This window comes from Pseudopipra pipra, chromosome 4 (assembly GCF_036250125.1).
Source record: "Pseudopipra pipra isolate bDixPip1 chromosome 4, bDixPip1.hap1, whole genome shotgun sequence".
Classification (NCBI taxonomy): domain Eukaryota; kingdom Metazoa; phylum Chordata; class Aves; order Passeriformes; family Pipridae; genus Pseudopipra; species Pseudopipra pipra.
Window position 1 is genome coordinate 12,790,048 of NC_087552.1, and position 17,577 is coordinate 12,807,624.

General features: G+C 44.2%; 1 protein-coding gene across 1 annotated transcript; it reads left to right on the top strand.

Moving 5' to 3' along the window:
• Positions 1 to 975: 975 nt before the first annotated feature.
• LOC135412759 (uncharacterized) lies at positions 976 to 5,720 on the top strand. The gene is made up of 7 exons (XM_064651602.1): positions 976 to 1,080; positions 1,394 to 1,636; positions 2,488 to 2,547; positions 3,175 to 3,306; positions 4,117 to 4,263; positions 5,049 to 5,109; positions 5,259 to 5,720. The coding sequence occupies exons 2-7, from the start codon at positions 1,472 to 1,474 to the stop codon at positions 5,360 to 5,362; spliced, it is 669 nt and encodes a 222-aa protein (XP_064507672.1). The 5' UTR covers positions 976 to 1,080; positions 1,394 to 1,471; the 3' UTR covers positions 5,363 to 5,720.
• Positions 5,721 to 17,577: the final 11,857 nt, after the last annotated feature.

Genomic DNA, 17,577 nt, shown 5'->3' on the forward strand with positions numbered 1-17,577 from the left:
GACGTGTTTTCTAGACCCTTCACAAGCCTTGTTGCCCTTCTCCGAACACACTCCAGCACCTCAGTGTCCTTTTTAAAGTGAGGGGCCTAAAACTGAACACAGTACTCAAGGTGTGGCCTCGCCAGTGCCGAGTACAGGGGGATGATCACTGCCCTGGTCCTGCTGGCCACACTATTGCTGATCCAGGCCAGGATGCCATTGGCCTTCTTGGCCACCACCTGGGCACACTGCTGGCTCATGTTCTATCAACCAGCACCCCCCAGTCCCTTTCCGTTGACCAGCACAGGTTCTTGTGCTCTTACAAATGGAGAGCAGGCACTGATGTGCCAGGGGAGCCTTTGCCTGGGGGGACCTTAAAGATCATCCAGTTCCACCCCTCTGTCATGGGAAGGGACGCCTTTCACTAGACCAGGTTACTCAAAGCCCCATCCAACTCTTAAATACTTAAGTGTTAAACACTTAAACACTTCCAGGGACAAACTTTCTGGGCAACCTGTACCGGCTTCCCCAACACACAGTATTGCGTGTGTGTGTCGTGTGAAGCAGCACTTAAGGTTGCAGCTGGGGGGAAAAAAACAAAACAAAACAAAACAAAAACAACCAAGTTGCTGTAGAGAAGGGATGGGTGGAGTGGCCGGTCCCGGCAGCTCAGGAGTGCCCGGGGCAGCCCGCGGTCCCGCCCGGGGCCGGGGCGGGGGCGGCCGCTCCCCGCGGAGGGCGAGGCGAGGCGGGCGGAGCAGGATCAGCGCCGTCCCTGCACAGCTCCCGGCCCCTGCACGGCTCCCGGCCGGCACTGCGGAGGCTCTCCCGGCCTCGCCGGGCTCTTTTCGTCGGATAACACTCGGGACTCTTTTCCCCCGGAAGCGGAGCCGGAGTTTTCCCGGTCCCTGCCCTGCGAGTCCCCGCCACAGGTGAGCGCGCAGGGCGGGGCGGCGCCTCCCGGCCGGCGGGACCGGGACGGGACACGGGAGGACACGGGAGGACACGGGACGCGGAGCTGGAGCCGCCCCCGGACGGGACGTTCGGTGACCGGCACTAGCGAGGAGAGCTGGGGCTCTGCCCTGGCGCCTTCCTGGAGAGGTGCGGAGCTTAACTTCCAAATGGAACAGAAGCCAGGCACCCGCCGCGCCTCTCGGGGCAGCAGAAACCCCGCGGGGAAAAGGACAGCGGTGGAGGTGACGGTCCCACCTTCCTCTCCGGAAGCGCCAGGAGCGCTATCCCAAGCACCTGCCAGGCAGCACGCCCAGGGATTTCCCAAAGGGCCGCTCACCTTTGGTCGCTGTCACCGCTGGCTCAGACAGATGAACTCTGTACTCCCGGTACAGGTCCTGCGCACCAGCCGGTGCCCCACGGGTGCTGATGCTCCTGTTCCTTCTCTCTCTCTCCCGCCTAGGAAAAGCTGTTCTTCCTCCCCTGGAAGGCCACAGCGCCGCTCTCCAGCCTCCGTGATTTATGTGTGACTCGGAGCAGAATGGATCGCTATCGATACTTCATCTTCAACCAGAGGAACATGGTGGTGCTGGGGATGTTCCAGATAGCCCTCAGCACGGTGTGCGTCGTCAGCGGGTTCATAGATGGCATTTTCAGAACGGAGTCTCAGCTGGGCAGAACCAGAGCTCCAATTTGGGCTGGGATGGTAAAGTTGTACTATAATTTCTATGCTTCCCCACCCCCCCCCCCCCCGCTATCTTCTAGCACTTATATTGGGAGTGGGAGGGAAGCCAGGATTTCTTGCTAACTCTTCCCTGGTTTTCTGCTTTGAACCCAGTTAAAGTTTCCTTATCATGATATAGGCAGAAGAGTGCAAACAGACTTCCCTCTGAAGGAGCTAAATTAAATTCATTTCTACTCGATAATGTAGGAAATGGGGCACAGTGACAAGTGACAGGGGGGTTGTTGCAGAAGCATAGTGACCACAGGGAAGCCACCAAAGATGAGGAGGGGAACACTTCATCCTCACATCAGGTAGATGAACATCTGGGTGATGATCTGTGTCCCACAGCACAGTGCCCCTAATCCTCTGTACTGCAGTGGAGGTCCCTGCTCCCTGGCATTCAGGACCCTGCTGAGCCACACTGCAAGGAAATTGTGCTAAGGAGCTCTCTTCAGTCCAGAGGCTGCCCGTCTCCTTTCAGTAATTTCTTTCTTTCCTCTGCAAAAGGCGTGTGGACTTGGGAAAGCAGTGCACATTTTTAGCACTTTAAATCAGACTTATTCCATCAGTTTCATTATTTGGCCAGAGCCATAAAGCTCCGGTCAGAGGTAGCAAGGCCATGGGGGAAGCAAGTGGGCAAGATGCACGTCACACATGTCCTGGTGATGCTGCAGAGGAAAACAGAAGAAATGAGCAATTTTCTTCCCATTTCTGACCCAACAGTTACTCTGATCCAAGCCTTGAAAACAAGGACTTTTCATCTGCGCTGTAGTAGTTTATCTTAGGAATCTGATACTGGTCTCCCAGTTACCAACTCCTTTTGTGCTCTGCAGGTGATGGGAGTCCCAGGCGTGCTGGCTTTGTTCTCCTCTCAGAGGAAGAATCCAATCCTTGTAAGCTGGAGGGGCAAATGGGTGGTTGTGTGTGTATGGGGCAGGGGCAAGATGCTGGGGCAGTCAAAAACTATCTGAGTAGGGAGTGAGCTGACTGGTCCTTCTGCAGGATTAAGAGCCCATTTCTTTGAGTTATCTGCAGAAGAGCTGCTGTGTTCATAAGCAAAAGGAGGATGCAGTGTTACCTCACTTTCTGCTGCAGCAGACAGGCACTGGGTCTAATAACAAGCAAAAATCTGTAAAAGCCCTTGGTTTCGAATGCTTTTCTTTTGGTGGTCCTTCATGTTGTTAAGGACTGTTCACACTAAAGTAGGAAACAAAGGCTTGCACTTCCCAGGCAGGTCTCTCCAGCCATGCAAACTCCAAGGGGGGATATTGTATGTAAATACAAGATCTCTAAGACAGAGTCTTGGGGTAGCACCTGTGATTTAGATTTGGCATTTAGCTGTAGCTCACAAATTCGGTATCCTGGAAACCTTTACTGCTTTGTGTTTGGCTTCCTAGTGACTGTTGCTACTAGGTACATTGTTGTGTTATGGGAGGTCAAAGGTTAGTAGTTATAATGCTTGTTAGTACATTTGCAAGAGGATAGCTTTAATTCTTATTCTCCCTAAATTCTCTGTCTAGGTGAATGTACTGATAGGTGCTTCCATAATCTCTTGTGTTGCCATCCTCATCGTAATAGGTTATAGCTCCTTCACACTGAACTATGGTGAAGAGGATGAGCTGAGTTCTGCCCCAGTCCATGTTATCCATACTGTAAGTATTGATATAATGATAATTTCCAGGGAACTAGACACCCTTAATCTGCAAACAGTACCAGGCACAACTTATAGAGAGAACCAGAATTCCAGGAGGTGTGCACACTAGGCCAGGTTAGCTGCTATCGCTTCTGAGTGCAAAAGGCTGTAGACTTAGCCATGAAAAAATACTGGTGCTGCTCATGAAAAGGTGCTGACTGCATTCCTGGCCTGGTTTGGGACAGCGATTGCTAGGCTTGAATCCTTTCCAGCATGCACTTTTAGGTGATAAAGTTACAGCAGTTACAGGTCAGCTGGTTAAACCTGGGTATTATTTCAAGTGTATCCTCCTCAGTAAAGCTGAAGAGAAGGAATGAGTTAGCCCTTTTATGCCTCAAACCTGGCACAAGCAGTGGCTCTCTGTGGGGGTGAAGGCATCCCAGGTGGGTGAAGCTGACCATTAGTTTATTGCAGGACAAATCAAAATGTCAGGCTGCTAAGGTGCAGGGCAGCAAGAAGACATTTCTCATTTTCAGTGTGAAGAAGAGCAGCCATTCCTTGGGTTTCTACTCATGGTTAAAGCTATTTCCAAACCTGATGCCACTGCATAGCATCTCACATTTAAACAGTAGCCTTATATTACTCCTTGTTCTGTTTGAGGATCGTACTTGGCTTGTCCTCCAGAACTCAGAAAGAAAAGCCTTTAATAACACTGACTACGGTCGATCTCCTACGATGCAATCTCAGCATTCTTGCAGTCGTTAGATTATTTTTGGTGGAGAGTTTCACTTTTTGAATGTGGCTTTAATGTCTCCTTTTCTGTTTGCAGAGGTTCATACTCAGTAAGGTGGTCAAGGGTGCTAACATAGCCATGCTGGCTGCGTCTATCTGCAGTGCCTTTTTTGTGCTGGCCATGGCTTACTTGGGGTGCCGGAGCCTCCCACGCTGCTCCTGCTACGACAGCGTGACTGGGATGGTGAGTGAAGAGGCCAGGGCACAAGTTTATTTCTACTGAGGGGGGGTGGGAGGGGGAGAAGCTGGGGAGAAGATGTGTTTTACTTCTATAAACCTAGTCTCAGCTTCACTTCAGTCATCCAGGGCTAATTCTAAGAAATTAAGTGGATGTTAGAAGACGTTTATACTTACTTTTTTTTTTCTTTTACTACCTCTCTCTTATTTACAGTCTAATGTACAACTTAACATAAGTTATCTCTGTTTTCCAAACCTTTTTTGCTACTGTGGCCCCAATTCCTATGAATTCCTCAAAAACTGCTCCTCTCACCCTTAAACCAACAATTGCTCCTGGTACAGCATTTCAAAGACTTACTGGTACTTACACACTGAATTACTTCAAATTCAGTAATAAAAATATCTCCTGTACTGTGTGTGAAGTGTAGGGGGATGATGACATGCCACATTTACTGCTGATTTATAAGGACTCTGCCTCAAGTGATGGGGCAGCTGCTGCAGGTCTCTGCTAAGTGAGCTCAGTAAATACCAGCTACTTCTCTGCTAGAATAATTCTATGCTGTGTTATTAAACATGTAGCTCTGATCATCTGATTTGGTAAGGAAATAATGGGTCCAGGCCACAGGGCAGCTGTCCTTGGCTAAAGACACTGAGTGGGTAACGTGAGGTTGCTGTAAACTTTCAAGCTAAACTTGTTAGGAGGAGTGGACTGCACAGACATTTAAAAAGAATTCAGGTGTATCTTGAACAAATTCACAGATGAGGTATTTGATGGTGCTGTTTCTTTCATAGGAATGGTTGCAACCTACTGAGGACCAAAATCAGGCTGTGGAAATGGTTTGTGCTGTACAAAGTGAGTACCCCAGGGATAAGGAACATTCTGAAAAAGCTTTACATCCCAGGCCAAAATCCTGATAACCAAAAGAGAGGCAAAAGGAACTCAGGATTTTGTGCAGGTGTCTACATCAGGTTTAATGGTTTCCTCTTTCCCTCTCCACGCAGGCTCTGGGGGCAGAATTTTTAACTTCCCAGATCGGTTTCCAGCCCAGGATGTGGATGCAGAGGAAGACACATCCAAACCTCCACCATACACCAGACTGACTTGAGAAAGTGGTTGAACATTTTGTTCAAACGTGGCAAGAGAGATGTAACAAGCTCTTAACCTTTAAAGATGGTTATGCACTTTTCCTTGGCCTCTTGAAAAACACACACAGGAAGAGAGAAGTATTGAATGCCAAACATTCAGCAGAGACCACAGTGCAGAGGAGAAGATCTGCAGGTGGTTTTGGACATTCAGACTTTGTATGGTTAAAATACCTCATTGCCTCTGGAAAGCGTGAGCATTTTTTTCCTCTGGCGTTTGTACTGAAATCATGTTTTATTTCACTAGAACTCATCATGCAATTTGTGTAGCACTGCTAGCCCTAGGCATTTAAATATTAAATACAATTGAATTTTTTTCAAGTGCTGTCTCGATTTCTCCCTCTTACTGAGTGAATTATTTGGATGATACAATCTCTGGAGAAGAATAATGAAGGACCCACTTCATCACTGAGCTTCAGAGCATTCTCCTTTTCTTCTTGGTAGAACTAGGGGCAGGTAAAGTTTTTGATATGAAGCCTTGACAATGCCATTCAGGTAACTCTGTCAGAATGTGGATTCTGAGAGGTGTGCATGTGTCATTACAATTAGTTTAATGCTGAAGTGTAATGCTAGAGTGTGGTAGGAACTGGAGCTGCAGTAGCTCCTCTTACAGAGTCACAAATACTCTGAATTCAGTTCAGGTTTTTCTGTTTCAACTTTGGAGACTGAAAGTTTAAAATAAATGCTTATTTTGAAAAATTAGTTTTCAAACCCAAAGGTATTTAGCTTCAATCTACCTATAAATGACTAGGAATGAGTGCCTGCTTTTAGAGGTTTTCTAATTATATACTTTTTCTTTTCAGTTAAGGTAATATGAGATTAAATTAATACTTAGAATTTTAGGACTATGAATAATATGCTTTCAAGTAGAAGGAGGGAATGTTTATTTGGTTTTTTTTAGCTAGGAAATGGTGGATACTTAAAAGATATGTAAAATTGAGATGGACTGGTGACTAGAATTTACTTGGTGTATAGTAAATGCTTATTACTTTTCAAGGTGAATGATGCCTTCTAGACTGAACTATTTTACAAGATCATTGGTACAGATATATTCTGTGGAAAAATTGTGCTGGTGCCTTGCTAAACTTGATTTGCATCAGAGAAATTGCTCTAAATGCTTAAAACCAAACCACAGCAAGAACACAATAAAATCTTTATTCTCTTAAACCTCTTGTTAGGGAACACAGATGTTATTGTGAGGGAAAGACTTGAAGCACCTGCTCATTTAGCTCTTCAGTTTTAATTTGCATTTGATGCTGTAGTTTCTGATAGTTATCCTGATAGTCCAAATAATCACTCAGATGAAAAAGATGATAGCAACAGTAACCAATGCATAACAGGTAATGTACATAATGGAATAATTAGGGATTAGCAGACAATCCCTTAATATTGGCAGCCTAATCCTATGCATGCCAAACTCACACTTGATCTCCATTTTCCTATATCACTCAATTTTTACCCTTAGGCCTTCATCTTCATTTCCTATAGTTCTACTCCGTTAAGCAGATCATCCTGAAATAGCCAGTTCCATTTGTCAGTCCTCTGTTCTGGTCCAAGGGTAATATTTCTCATGCCCTTCTTCCTTTTGTGTCCTCAGTGAAGTTTATCATTCCATATCATACATTGGTCCAGAATTAGACATGTGATTAAACAGTAAAATGTAACTAGTAATGAGCACTAAATAAGACCACTTGTTTCATCTTCCTTTCTGGACTAGGTTGGGAGTTATACTTAGCCCAGTCAAACTTTTGCTTACAGAAGATTAATTTGTTTTTTGTAGCATATTGCATAGTATTTTTACTTTTTTCACAGGCTGATATATAAGGGATTAGACCTAAGGGACCTAAGCACTGCATTGTTTGGCATAAAACTTTGAGGCTCCAAATAAAATTTAATCCAGGAATTTTAGGACTCTTGGAACATTGGGATTAGATTTTATTTTGAAATAAAGAAACAAAGCTGGGAAGAGCACTGAACAAGTGGGAAGTTGCTGCTCTGTCCCTTCTGAAATGCAGCCAGAGGAAGCACTGCTGCTGCAGTGGTTTTGTACAATAACTCTTTGGCTGAGCACTTCCCCAGGGTGTGTGGAATATAATTAGCACTGGTCTTTGAGAAGAATCACAGTCAGTTCTTCACCTGTAGCAGGACTTTTAACCTCCAGCTAATTCCAAGCTCTGGGAAAAGGAGCTGTGCTCACTGGGCATTCTGGTGTCTCAGGAGAAGTTCATGGAGAGCTTGTGGAAGTCCTTCAATTTATTGCCTTGTGATCTCTGAGCAAGAGAAAGTCCCAGATTCTGCTCCCTCCTCTCTGGGCAGTTCCATGTGTTTTGGGTATGCATAATGACCAGATAAAATACAGAAATAAACATCACAGATCATAGGAACCCATGGAGGGAGTTTCCAAATCTCTAATCTTCAGCTACCTTTGGGTAAGATGCCTTGTTTTATTTAGGGTATAGACACTGGTCTTTTAGAAGACAAATAAGTTTTGACTTTCTTATTGCTGTTTAATTTGCCCTTTAGCCAACATGCTGGATTTCCAAAAAAAAAAAAAAAAAAAAAAAAAAGAAGAGGGATTGGACCTGATGATCTCAGGGGTCCTTTCCAACCCGGCTGATTTTATGATTCTATGATTTTGGGGCCCATTCTGCTAAAACTTATTACAGATCTAGACCAAGGTCTTCTGTTGTAGTTTCTCTAAGGGACCTCTCAGTCCTCTAGAGCAAGCAACTAGAGCTTCCAGTCAGCTTCTGTCATCTCCTGAAGTACATAAAATTCCCATATGTGCTTTATGATTCACTTTTAGGTGAATATCAAGTGTTTATCTTGCCTGCACGTTCTGAGCATGAAGTGGTAGATGACTTATCCCATGATGCAGACTAACACAGCATTTGAACAGGGCTTGGAGAGTAAGTTCCCATCTTGAGAAAGTGCTGTGAGTAGAAGGATAAGTCATGCCCACCAGGAATTACCTCAGATAAGATTTATCTTATTGAATCATATAAAGTGCCTTTTGTGGTCCCAAGAGTAGTTCTTGATTTTTTTTTTTTCTCTAGAGACTGAAATCTTTTTCATCACTAAAGTAAAAATGTCAGGTTTAGATTAGATACTAGGAAGAAAATCTTCACTGTGAGGGTGGTGAGGCACTGGCACAGGTTGCCCAGGGAAGCTATGGATGCCCCATCCCTGGAAGTGTTCAAGGATGGAGCTTTGAGCAACTTGGTCTACCAGAAGGTGTCCCTGCCCATGGCAGGGGGATCACAATGAGATGGTCATTAATGTCACTTCCAAACCATTCTATGGAGACATTTTACACTTTTTATTGTAATCTTGAACAGAAAAATACTTAAACCTGTGTAATGAAGTCCCAGTGGACTCTGGCACCCCTCTGTATGTAAACCAAGTGTCTGTCTTACTGACTTTAACCATTAAGATTATTCACTGCTGGAAGTACAAAGAAAGGTACTCAGATCAAGAGAGCAGCCCCAAGCACCAGCCTCCTTCCCCAGCCCTCCTCAGGTCACATAGTGCTTCCTCTGCTGCCTGGCTTCAGCCAGGGGAGCTATCCCCATCTCTGGGTGCTTGGGCCAGCAGCTTATCTTGGGGCTGCAGGTCCTACTCTGGCAACTGGAGGCTTGACTACATGTCACAGAAAGCCAAAATCTTTCTAGCTTTAGTTCCAAGTACCTTCATGTGTTTGCCTACAGAACCACAGAGTGGTTGGGGTTCAAAGGGGCCTCTGGAGATCATCTTGTCCAATCCCCCTGCTACACCAACCAAAACACAGCTGGTGTCATGTTCACTTGATGGTGTCAGTGCTTGAATTACTTTAATATAGTAATTCACACATTGTAATTCAAAAGGGATGCTGTGCTTTTTTCTCTGGTACAGTGCTTGTCAGCGAGAATCAAAGCACTGAGCATGACTGCTTTCCCCATCCTCAGATGCTCCTGGCATAACTCCAAACCATCTGCAATGAAATGCTGGGGGTTTTCTCCTTGATTAACATAAACTGCTGTTCTTGTACATTAAAAGAAAGCAAGACTCCCTGAGAGGTTATTGTGATCGCTAATAGCTAAAAGCAGCCTGGCTTTATCAGTCTAAAAAGGATTTTGAGTTGCTAAAATGCACTGCTCAGCCTCTGCATCATTTCTGGGTGGAAGTTATGGTCCCATCCAGAAGTACTATTCCATAACTAGCCATTGCAGTATGAGATGGTACATCCTAAACATCATTCAGTAGCGTTTGACTGCTGGTTGAACAGACAGATTAGCTTTTATTGTGAGCTTGCAGAGCACACACGCTACAAGTCCTGCTTTGAATGCTGCGCTGTTGCATCAGCTCAGGTAACTCCTGAGCTGAGGGTGGCCCCTGCCACCACAACTGGTGCAGGTCAGGTCCTCCTGGCACAGCTCTGAGGCACAAACTGAATACCCAGCCCAGCTTTGAAAGCCTTTGATCAGTGACATTTAGTGACAGGCAGAGCTCTGCCAGCATGGCAGATACTCCTTTGGCTGTGAAATAGCCTTAGCACCAGACATTAGTGTGTAAAAGAGAAGTCTGCTCTATGCTACTTCTAAATAAAAATATAAGGAATTGATTCAGCAGCAGCTCTAAGCCCTTGAAGGCCCTTATTTTCTTTTAGAGTCCTTCCAGTGGTGCAACCACAGCATCCCTGTTGCAATACCAGCACCTTAGGTCACTTGCACACACCCAGTTTCAACAGCTCTTTCTAGGAAAGGCGGGTTGGTTTTCCAGAAAAGTGACAGCAGCAGTATGGAAATTGGTGGAAACTGATTTCCAGTTTAATGTCAGTCCCTCTAATTGGTTAGCATTGCAGCAAATACATTCCTGATTGCAGTTTCCAGTGCTATATTTAGTGGCCCGTTCCACATGCCGGTTACGGCGCCTTCCCTGAGCCTGCCCATATTTCTGGGGACATTCCATGGCTTGTGTCACCCCCAGCTTTCACTGGTGAAATTCAGGTGCATTTTTATTTATCATGCATACCCACATCCACAGCACCTCCAGTGGAAAGGGCCTTGTCATTTGTTCCCAGACTTTTCCTCATTGGCAATATCCCAGGAACCAAGCTGACTTGCCCGTTCCCTCCCAGTATGACAAGATTTCCCTTTTTAGGGTGGGCAGGGTGGCTGCTGGAGGGAATGGTCACACACGACAGGGTGGCCCTCTGTGTCGAAGGGTGGGTGTCACAGCAAGTGCACCTCAGCATGATGCCTGCAGAACAGTGAAAGCAAAGTCCAGGGGGAAAAAAACAGAAATTTCAGGTTTCACCTGAGCCCAGAGCTTCCTCTTCACCAAAACAGCCTGCACACATGAGCGCCACACTTCAGTCACACTCACCTTCCTTCACTTCAGAAATGGAAATAACCTGGTGTTTTGAAGAGGAATGATAGATGCCAACGTGACTCCTTGAAGCCAAACATCCACCTCTTGCTTGGTGTGTTGGAAATTGCTGGTCAAACCGGAGCAGCCAGGAGCAGGACACCAGCATCTCGCTTTTGACACGAGTTCGGGACCCTGGTTATGGACACCAAGCACTTTGTGCTCACCCTGTGCCAGCATTATTTGTGTTAAGTCAAAGACAAGACGTTTACGTCAAAAAACTTAATTTTATCTTGAGTAGGCTGAGACTAATGTTGCCCTATTCCCTGATGCACAGAACAAGGCACACAAAATCCCCAGCCAGAGTTAATCACAGGGGCGTAATCAGAAAGTTAATCAGGGGAGCTGATTCTGTAAGCTAATGTTCAACTAAGGGCAAAGAATTTTCTGAAGTCATTTCCCGGACAGAAGGGGCAGGAGGTGCTGGGGAGGAGGGGAAGAGGAGGAATCTTCATTCTAGTGAGAATCAGGGAACCATTTCAGGTACTTTTTTGACAACTAGCCTGTTTGGCACTTTTTTATAGATAATATTTTATATGTTTATATTTATTTATATTTTTATTTTTCATAGATATATGGTTGGTGCAGTTCCTCCCCTGTGATGCTGGGCTACTGGTGCTCAGGGTCAGGGCAGTCTTTACTGGGAACAAATCTCTTTCCCCTTTGCTGGCAAAAGGCAGCAAGAAGCTAGAGGATAAAAAAAAAAAAAATATCACAGCTCTGCATTTTCATAGCCCAGCCTCTTCTAGCATGAAGTACTTAAAAATTGAAGTCTAGCTTCTCTATAGGTCGAAGAACTGGCCTACAGAAGGGAGCCTTAAAAGAGCTGGGAAAGGACAGGAGTAGCAGTAATCAATCAAAATACATTCTGAAAACAGAAAGTGGTATTTGCCTGCAGCTGAGAGGAGGAATAGTCTCTTTCCTGTTTTTTTTTTTCAGTCAGTAGAAACCCCACCTAATATAACTGAAGCACGGCATGCATTTTTTGGAGTCAGTGTGTGTGATTTCTTGAGTCTTAGAATCATAGAACCACAGAATTGTTTCGGTTGGGAAGGACCCTTAAGTCCAACCACTGATCCTTATGGGTCCCTTCCAACCTGAGATATGATTCTGTGATTCTCCAGCACTAACAGTGTGTAAGTATGGGGAAAAGTCCTTGGACTTAAATCTAACCTGAGGAGGGAAAGCCCATCAAAGCAAACAGCATAAACAGCATTTCCCAGCCTGCCATAGCAGCTTCCCTGTAGAGATAGGAACTGCTCTGTAAAGATAGACCCTGCAGCTCTTCAGGTCAGTCTAACCAAAACACACAATTAAACTGCAGAGTTTCACTTGCACTTTCTGAGCTGCTGCAGGAATGTATCTTTTTTTTTTTTTTTTTTTTTAGTTACATCTTCAGCACTACCAGAAACATGTGCATTCTCTTTAATTGGCTTGACATTTATATGTCATCTTAATTTAAAAGAAAATTACTGTGGTTTATAATTCATGTTTCATCTTCTGGCTTCTGTCCACTACTTGTTTCTAAATACACTCACCACTTACTTCTTTAGTCAATATTAGTTGCTGTGTATATAGTGTTTATACTGAAACAATACATGCAAATATTGCTAAAGCCCTTGCCCCCCACTCAGTAACCATGACTTCGGATGATAGGTGGAGTTTTCACTTTCCAAATTCTTGCCCTCAGGGCATCTCATAGCAGCTGCTTCTGTGTCTCTTATTTTGTCTGATGCAGGCAGCCTCCCAACCCTGATTGACCTAAATTTTTGCTACATCCAACAGCTCTTCTCTTACAAAGCCCAAGAGCTGGAGCTTTGAAGCAGATGCCATTGCTGGACTCCCACCTGTGTCATGTACCACACAGGCACCTCACTGCTGTCACAAAAACAGACTTCCAAAGTGCTGCATTATGATGCCAAAGTATGCATAACTATGATGGCCAAAAATACATGCATGTGAATATACATGTTTTCTGGTCATCATTTTATATATATAAAGAGAATATACGTTATATATCTTTATTTATCATCTCCTATCACCATGCATAAAAATGAAATATACCTATTTCATGACAGGCAAAACTACTGAAATTGATTATTTCACTTCAGATGCAATTTGACAAAAGCACCTCTGTAAGCCTTGGAAGCCAAAGGCAAGGGCTGCCAACCTTGTGCTTTCAACAGCAGCATCACAGTGACTCAGATATTAGCTCAGTATGGGAGTTAGTACTTCAAGGTAGTAATGAGGATGCACAGGAACCTGGAAACCCCCTCTGGATAGCACATGCCCTTTTTTTTTAATCTGCAGCTGAATTTTTAGTTGCTGAATCCAGGAGCCCTTTGCTGCTTCTGATTTGTGAGTGCATTAAAAATATCTTGAAGTCAATGGAAAAGCTGTTGCGTGTATTTTAGGGTCAGTTTAATCTTTTTCTTGTTGTGTGTTCTTCCTTAACTAAAGGAAGCACCAAGGGACGGAGGATTATGAAGGACAAGGAGCACCTCAAGCCCACTGAGCATTCCAAAGCGTTTTCTTGGGCAGGAGTGGGCGTGAAGGGTGTGGAATGACCAGGCTTTTATGTAACAGCAGGCAAGAACAAGAACCTGTACCTCCACCTTCTGCAACAGCCCCAAAAGTGCAAGTGCAGGCTCAGCATATAACACACATTCCTGTACTCCACCAACTCCATTTGTAGCCCGGAGCCCTCCTCCTACTCTTTTAGCCACATGCAAAAAGAAATTCTCTTCCATGAACACATATAGGGCTTTTTTTCTTAAACCTTCAGAAAATCCTAGCAGTCCCATCATCCCATGGCCAGGACTTCCAGTTTAACTGCAGTGTTAAAAGACAGCATTTTGCTTGAGCTCCTCTTCTGACAGCTTCACTTTGTAGCACTAAGCCAAGACTCAGATAGGCCACTGGCCACGGGAAGGGAGAGATGTTTTTACAAACACAGCCTCTGCTCTATGACCTGAGATTTAGATGCCCAGAATGCTGTTTTTAAAAGCAAATAACCAAAGATTTTCATTAAGAGGGAGTTTAGCATATTGCCTCATGTCAGACTCTTTTCTGGCTGTGACCTTTCCAAAGGAGCAGTGCAAACAGTACAAAAAATAATAATAAAAAAGGAAGTACTGAGCTAAGATCAGGGTCTTATGACTCTTCATATGCTCACATTCACACTTGTTGCTTCTTCCTGTTTATTTAAATACATGTTTTGTATTTAAATGTGTGTTTGTGCATGCACATGTGTGTATGAAAAATAGAGGCTGTAATCACACAAGGTCCACGTTATTGTGATTTTACCACTGGGATTTTCCATTCTCACAGCTACATCTGTGCAACACTCCACTGTTTTTCAGGGGGCTGATGACATCTGAAGTAGAAAATTTATTTCAAAAGGTGCCTATAAACTGTTAGAAAGACTGTGCTCTTTGGCACTCTGTTAACTTCCTATTGAAAAATATTAATATTAGTAGAAAGAAAAAACATGCACCATTATTTTCTGAAATGAAGATCTGATTATATGATGTGCTGCTCTTGCTCTCAAACACAGAGGCAGGGTTGCTGCTGTCAGCTTGCACTGCAAGCTCTTTGCTGTGCTATAAAGAGAGTTACTTGTTTTAAACAAGCACCTGACGTGAGCTGACTGTACAGAAAGATGGATTATGACGGGCAGATAAAAGGAGAGGGCCCTTGAGCTCTTTGGTGTTGTCAAATATAGTTGCTTTTCCTTGATTCTCTGGGAGCAAGTAACTACCTGAAGATTTTTGTGGGGTTGCTGTTGTTATTTGCAAATGTGTTAGCGAAGTCTGTTTTCAAACTCCATCTCTTAATGGAAACACAGACTGTAAGATCCAAATGCACCCTGCAGGTTTCAAAATAAGATGAAAGCAGACAGGAATCCAAAGAACATGCCCCCTCACCTTACTTTTTTTTTTTAATATGGCCCATTTATTTCAAAGCCAATCTTAATTTTGGGGAAGAGAGAATAGGCTACTTCCTTTTGAACGTTTGATACTGGCAATGCCAACTCTCATACACCTGAGGGCAAAGTGAGTTGCAAGCTCTACTATCCCAAAACAACAACAAGGAGGGAGAGAGGGAGAGTCATAAATCATAGCCTGATTTGGGTTGGAAGGGACCTTAAAAATTGTCTAGTTCCAACCCCTCTACTGTGGGCAGGAACGCTTTTCACTAGACCAGGTTGCTCAGAGCCCCATCCAGCCTGGCCTTGAACAATTCCAGGGATGGGGCATCCACAACTTCTCTGGGCAACCTGTGCCAGTGCCTCACTGCCCTCATAGTGAAGAATTTCCTCCTAGTAAGCACATCACATTTGTTAAATGCAGGCTGGGGAGAGGATTACATTTTGTTGGGGTTTTTGTTTTGATTTTTTTTTAATGGTCATTGGTATTGCTGGGAAATTTGCTTTCCAATAATTTCAAATGATTAGCTAAGGATTCTATCACTCCTGAATCATAGTGGTGATTCAGCAAAGGCAGAAAACATGTCTGTAATACCCACATGGAATGGGACTGAGCACCTCAAGGAGTGCCCCTGAGTGACTAGCAGCTCTTACATGGCCTTCCTTTGGGATCTGGAAATAGCTTACTGAACTACAAGGAGCTGCCTTCAGGAAGCACTTTAACACATATCAGTCTCTGACACGCTGTTTTTTCAGCTGGGAGGCTGTGCAGAGCCCAGGGAGCCCCAGGACATCACTGGAATCCAGCAGCCATTCCTCCTCTCTCTGTGTCTCCTCCCAGCCCTTCAGCTGGGTGGATGAGAGGCCTCCTTTGGGCACTCAGGGTCAACTGACGAATTTTAAAAAGTCCTTCATCCTAAAAACAGTGGAGGTTTTTTGTGAGCCATAGGATAATGAGTTTCTAATGTTACTTACAACTTTAGATTTAAGATTACATGTTGGCGTTGCGTTGATTTGCACAGGAAACCAGGCTGCCATTTTAAAAGGAACGTTACTGTTGCTTTAAAATGACCCAGGGCTCTCCTTTTTATCTGGGAATCGCAGACTGTTTAGTAAAACATCAGTCAATGACCTTGAAAAGTAGGACTTTGGAAAATAAAAGCCCATTGGAACTATACGTTCTGGCGAAAGTGAAAATACTCACAGAGGGCACAAGGAACACGAACTTCCGAGAATTTCTAAAAGCAGGAAGTCAGCAGATGATCACCCGGGGGAACGCTGGTGCAGGGCTACAGTTTAAAGATGGCACTTCTACTGTGTCGTACAGGATGAACCAGGTAACAAGAGTATGATCAGCACATGATCAAATGTTATGGGAGACAAAGACAAAACCAGGTATTTTCGGCTGCAGGGTGATCAAAGCCATAATCGTTGATCAGTTTTGTCTTCATGCAAAGCTGCCATATTTGAGGGGAAACAGTTACTTTTTTCTGCTTTCCCATTTTCCTGATTCCAGGAGGGAGAGCACTCGTGAGGCACAGATGAGGGTGGTGCAGGTCACAGGGAGCAGCAGAGCTGCCTCTGCCTAAACTCTTGTATGAAGTCCCACAGCACACCCTTCCATAAAAGTCAGAGCTTAACTTGTTTTTTAGATCATTAAGCTGTATTTTAGAGCTGAAATTAAAGAGAAAAATATGACTTTCATTAGGGGTTCTCATCTATTTTCACTATATCTGGAATGCTGGTTTTTAAAACTATTGACTTATGAAGATGAAAAAAACCAACGACAAAGGTGGAGGTGTTTCATCTTTAATGACTTTTTGCTTTGGGGAGATTACAGTACACATAAAACCCTCATGGATTTATTTTGATGCTTCTTAGCATCTTGATCACGACGAAGACATGAGACATCAAACCCCACGAAACCCTAATGCACAGCAGGTATATGCATGAGTACTAGGACACAGCCAGAGCCTGTATCTCGACCTCTCGCCCTCCCCAAGTTGCAAACTGCTTCCTCCCTGGGCAGCTTTCTTTTACCAAGGTCCCTTCTGGTCACTCTCAAGGTCCAAACTCACACAGCAAACCATCAAGATACATTAACAAAGAGATAACAAGGAAGTTAAGAGTTTTTATTTCTGAACACGATGAGATTAGAAGAGTAACGGAGAAGATTCCTTTAGGCTCTTGACATACGTTCAAGGGTCAGTAATTCCTAATTTTGTAACCGTTGCATCACTTCCCATTCTTCTGGAATCTGAAATAAATCCCAAACATACTTCTGAATCATCAGGTGGGTGCCTCGGATGCCTCAGATCCACCCGGAGCCATCACAAGGAAGCACTGACAGCAGTCCAAGTGTGGTGGCAGTCTTGTACAAAACTGTCACCCACACATACAGAAACTAGAAACTCTTTTTCCTCCCTCATAGCTTTTTTTAACCATAAGAAATTAGATCATCATTCCTTGTGTAACTATTGAAAACAAGTGATAACAGTTTGTGGCAAAGACAGTTTATTAGGTTTCTGGAATTGTGTCTTGCCCTCCCCCAACACATAGAAAATAACCCGACTTTACAATTTGGTTAAAGTGAAAATGCACATACAAAGTATTCAGTATTTTTGACATCCATTTTGGGGGCAGAATGTCACCACTGAAAGCCAGGAAGCAATACTGAATCCTGCATTACTGACCACATTACTTTTATGGCAAAACCATTAAAACATGCTTTGTGCTGAACATGAAATTACATACTTGAACACCATTTCCACACAATTTTCATGACATGAGGGCCTTTATTTACAGGCTGTGACAACTCAAATAAAGCTTAACAGGAATGCAAAT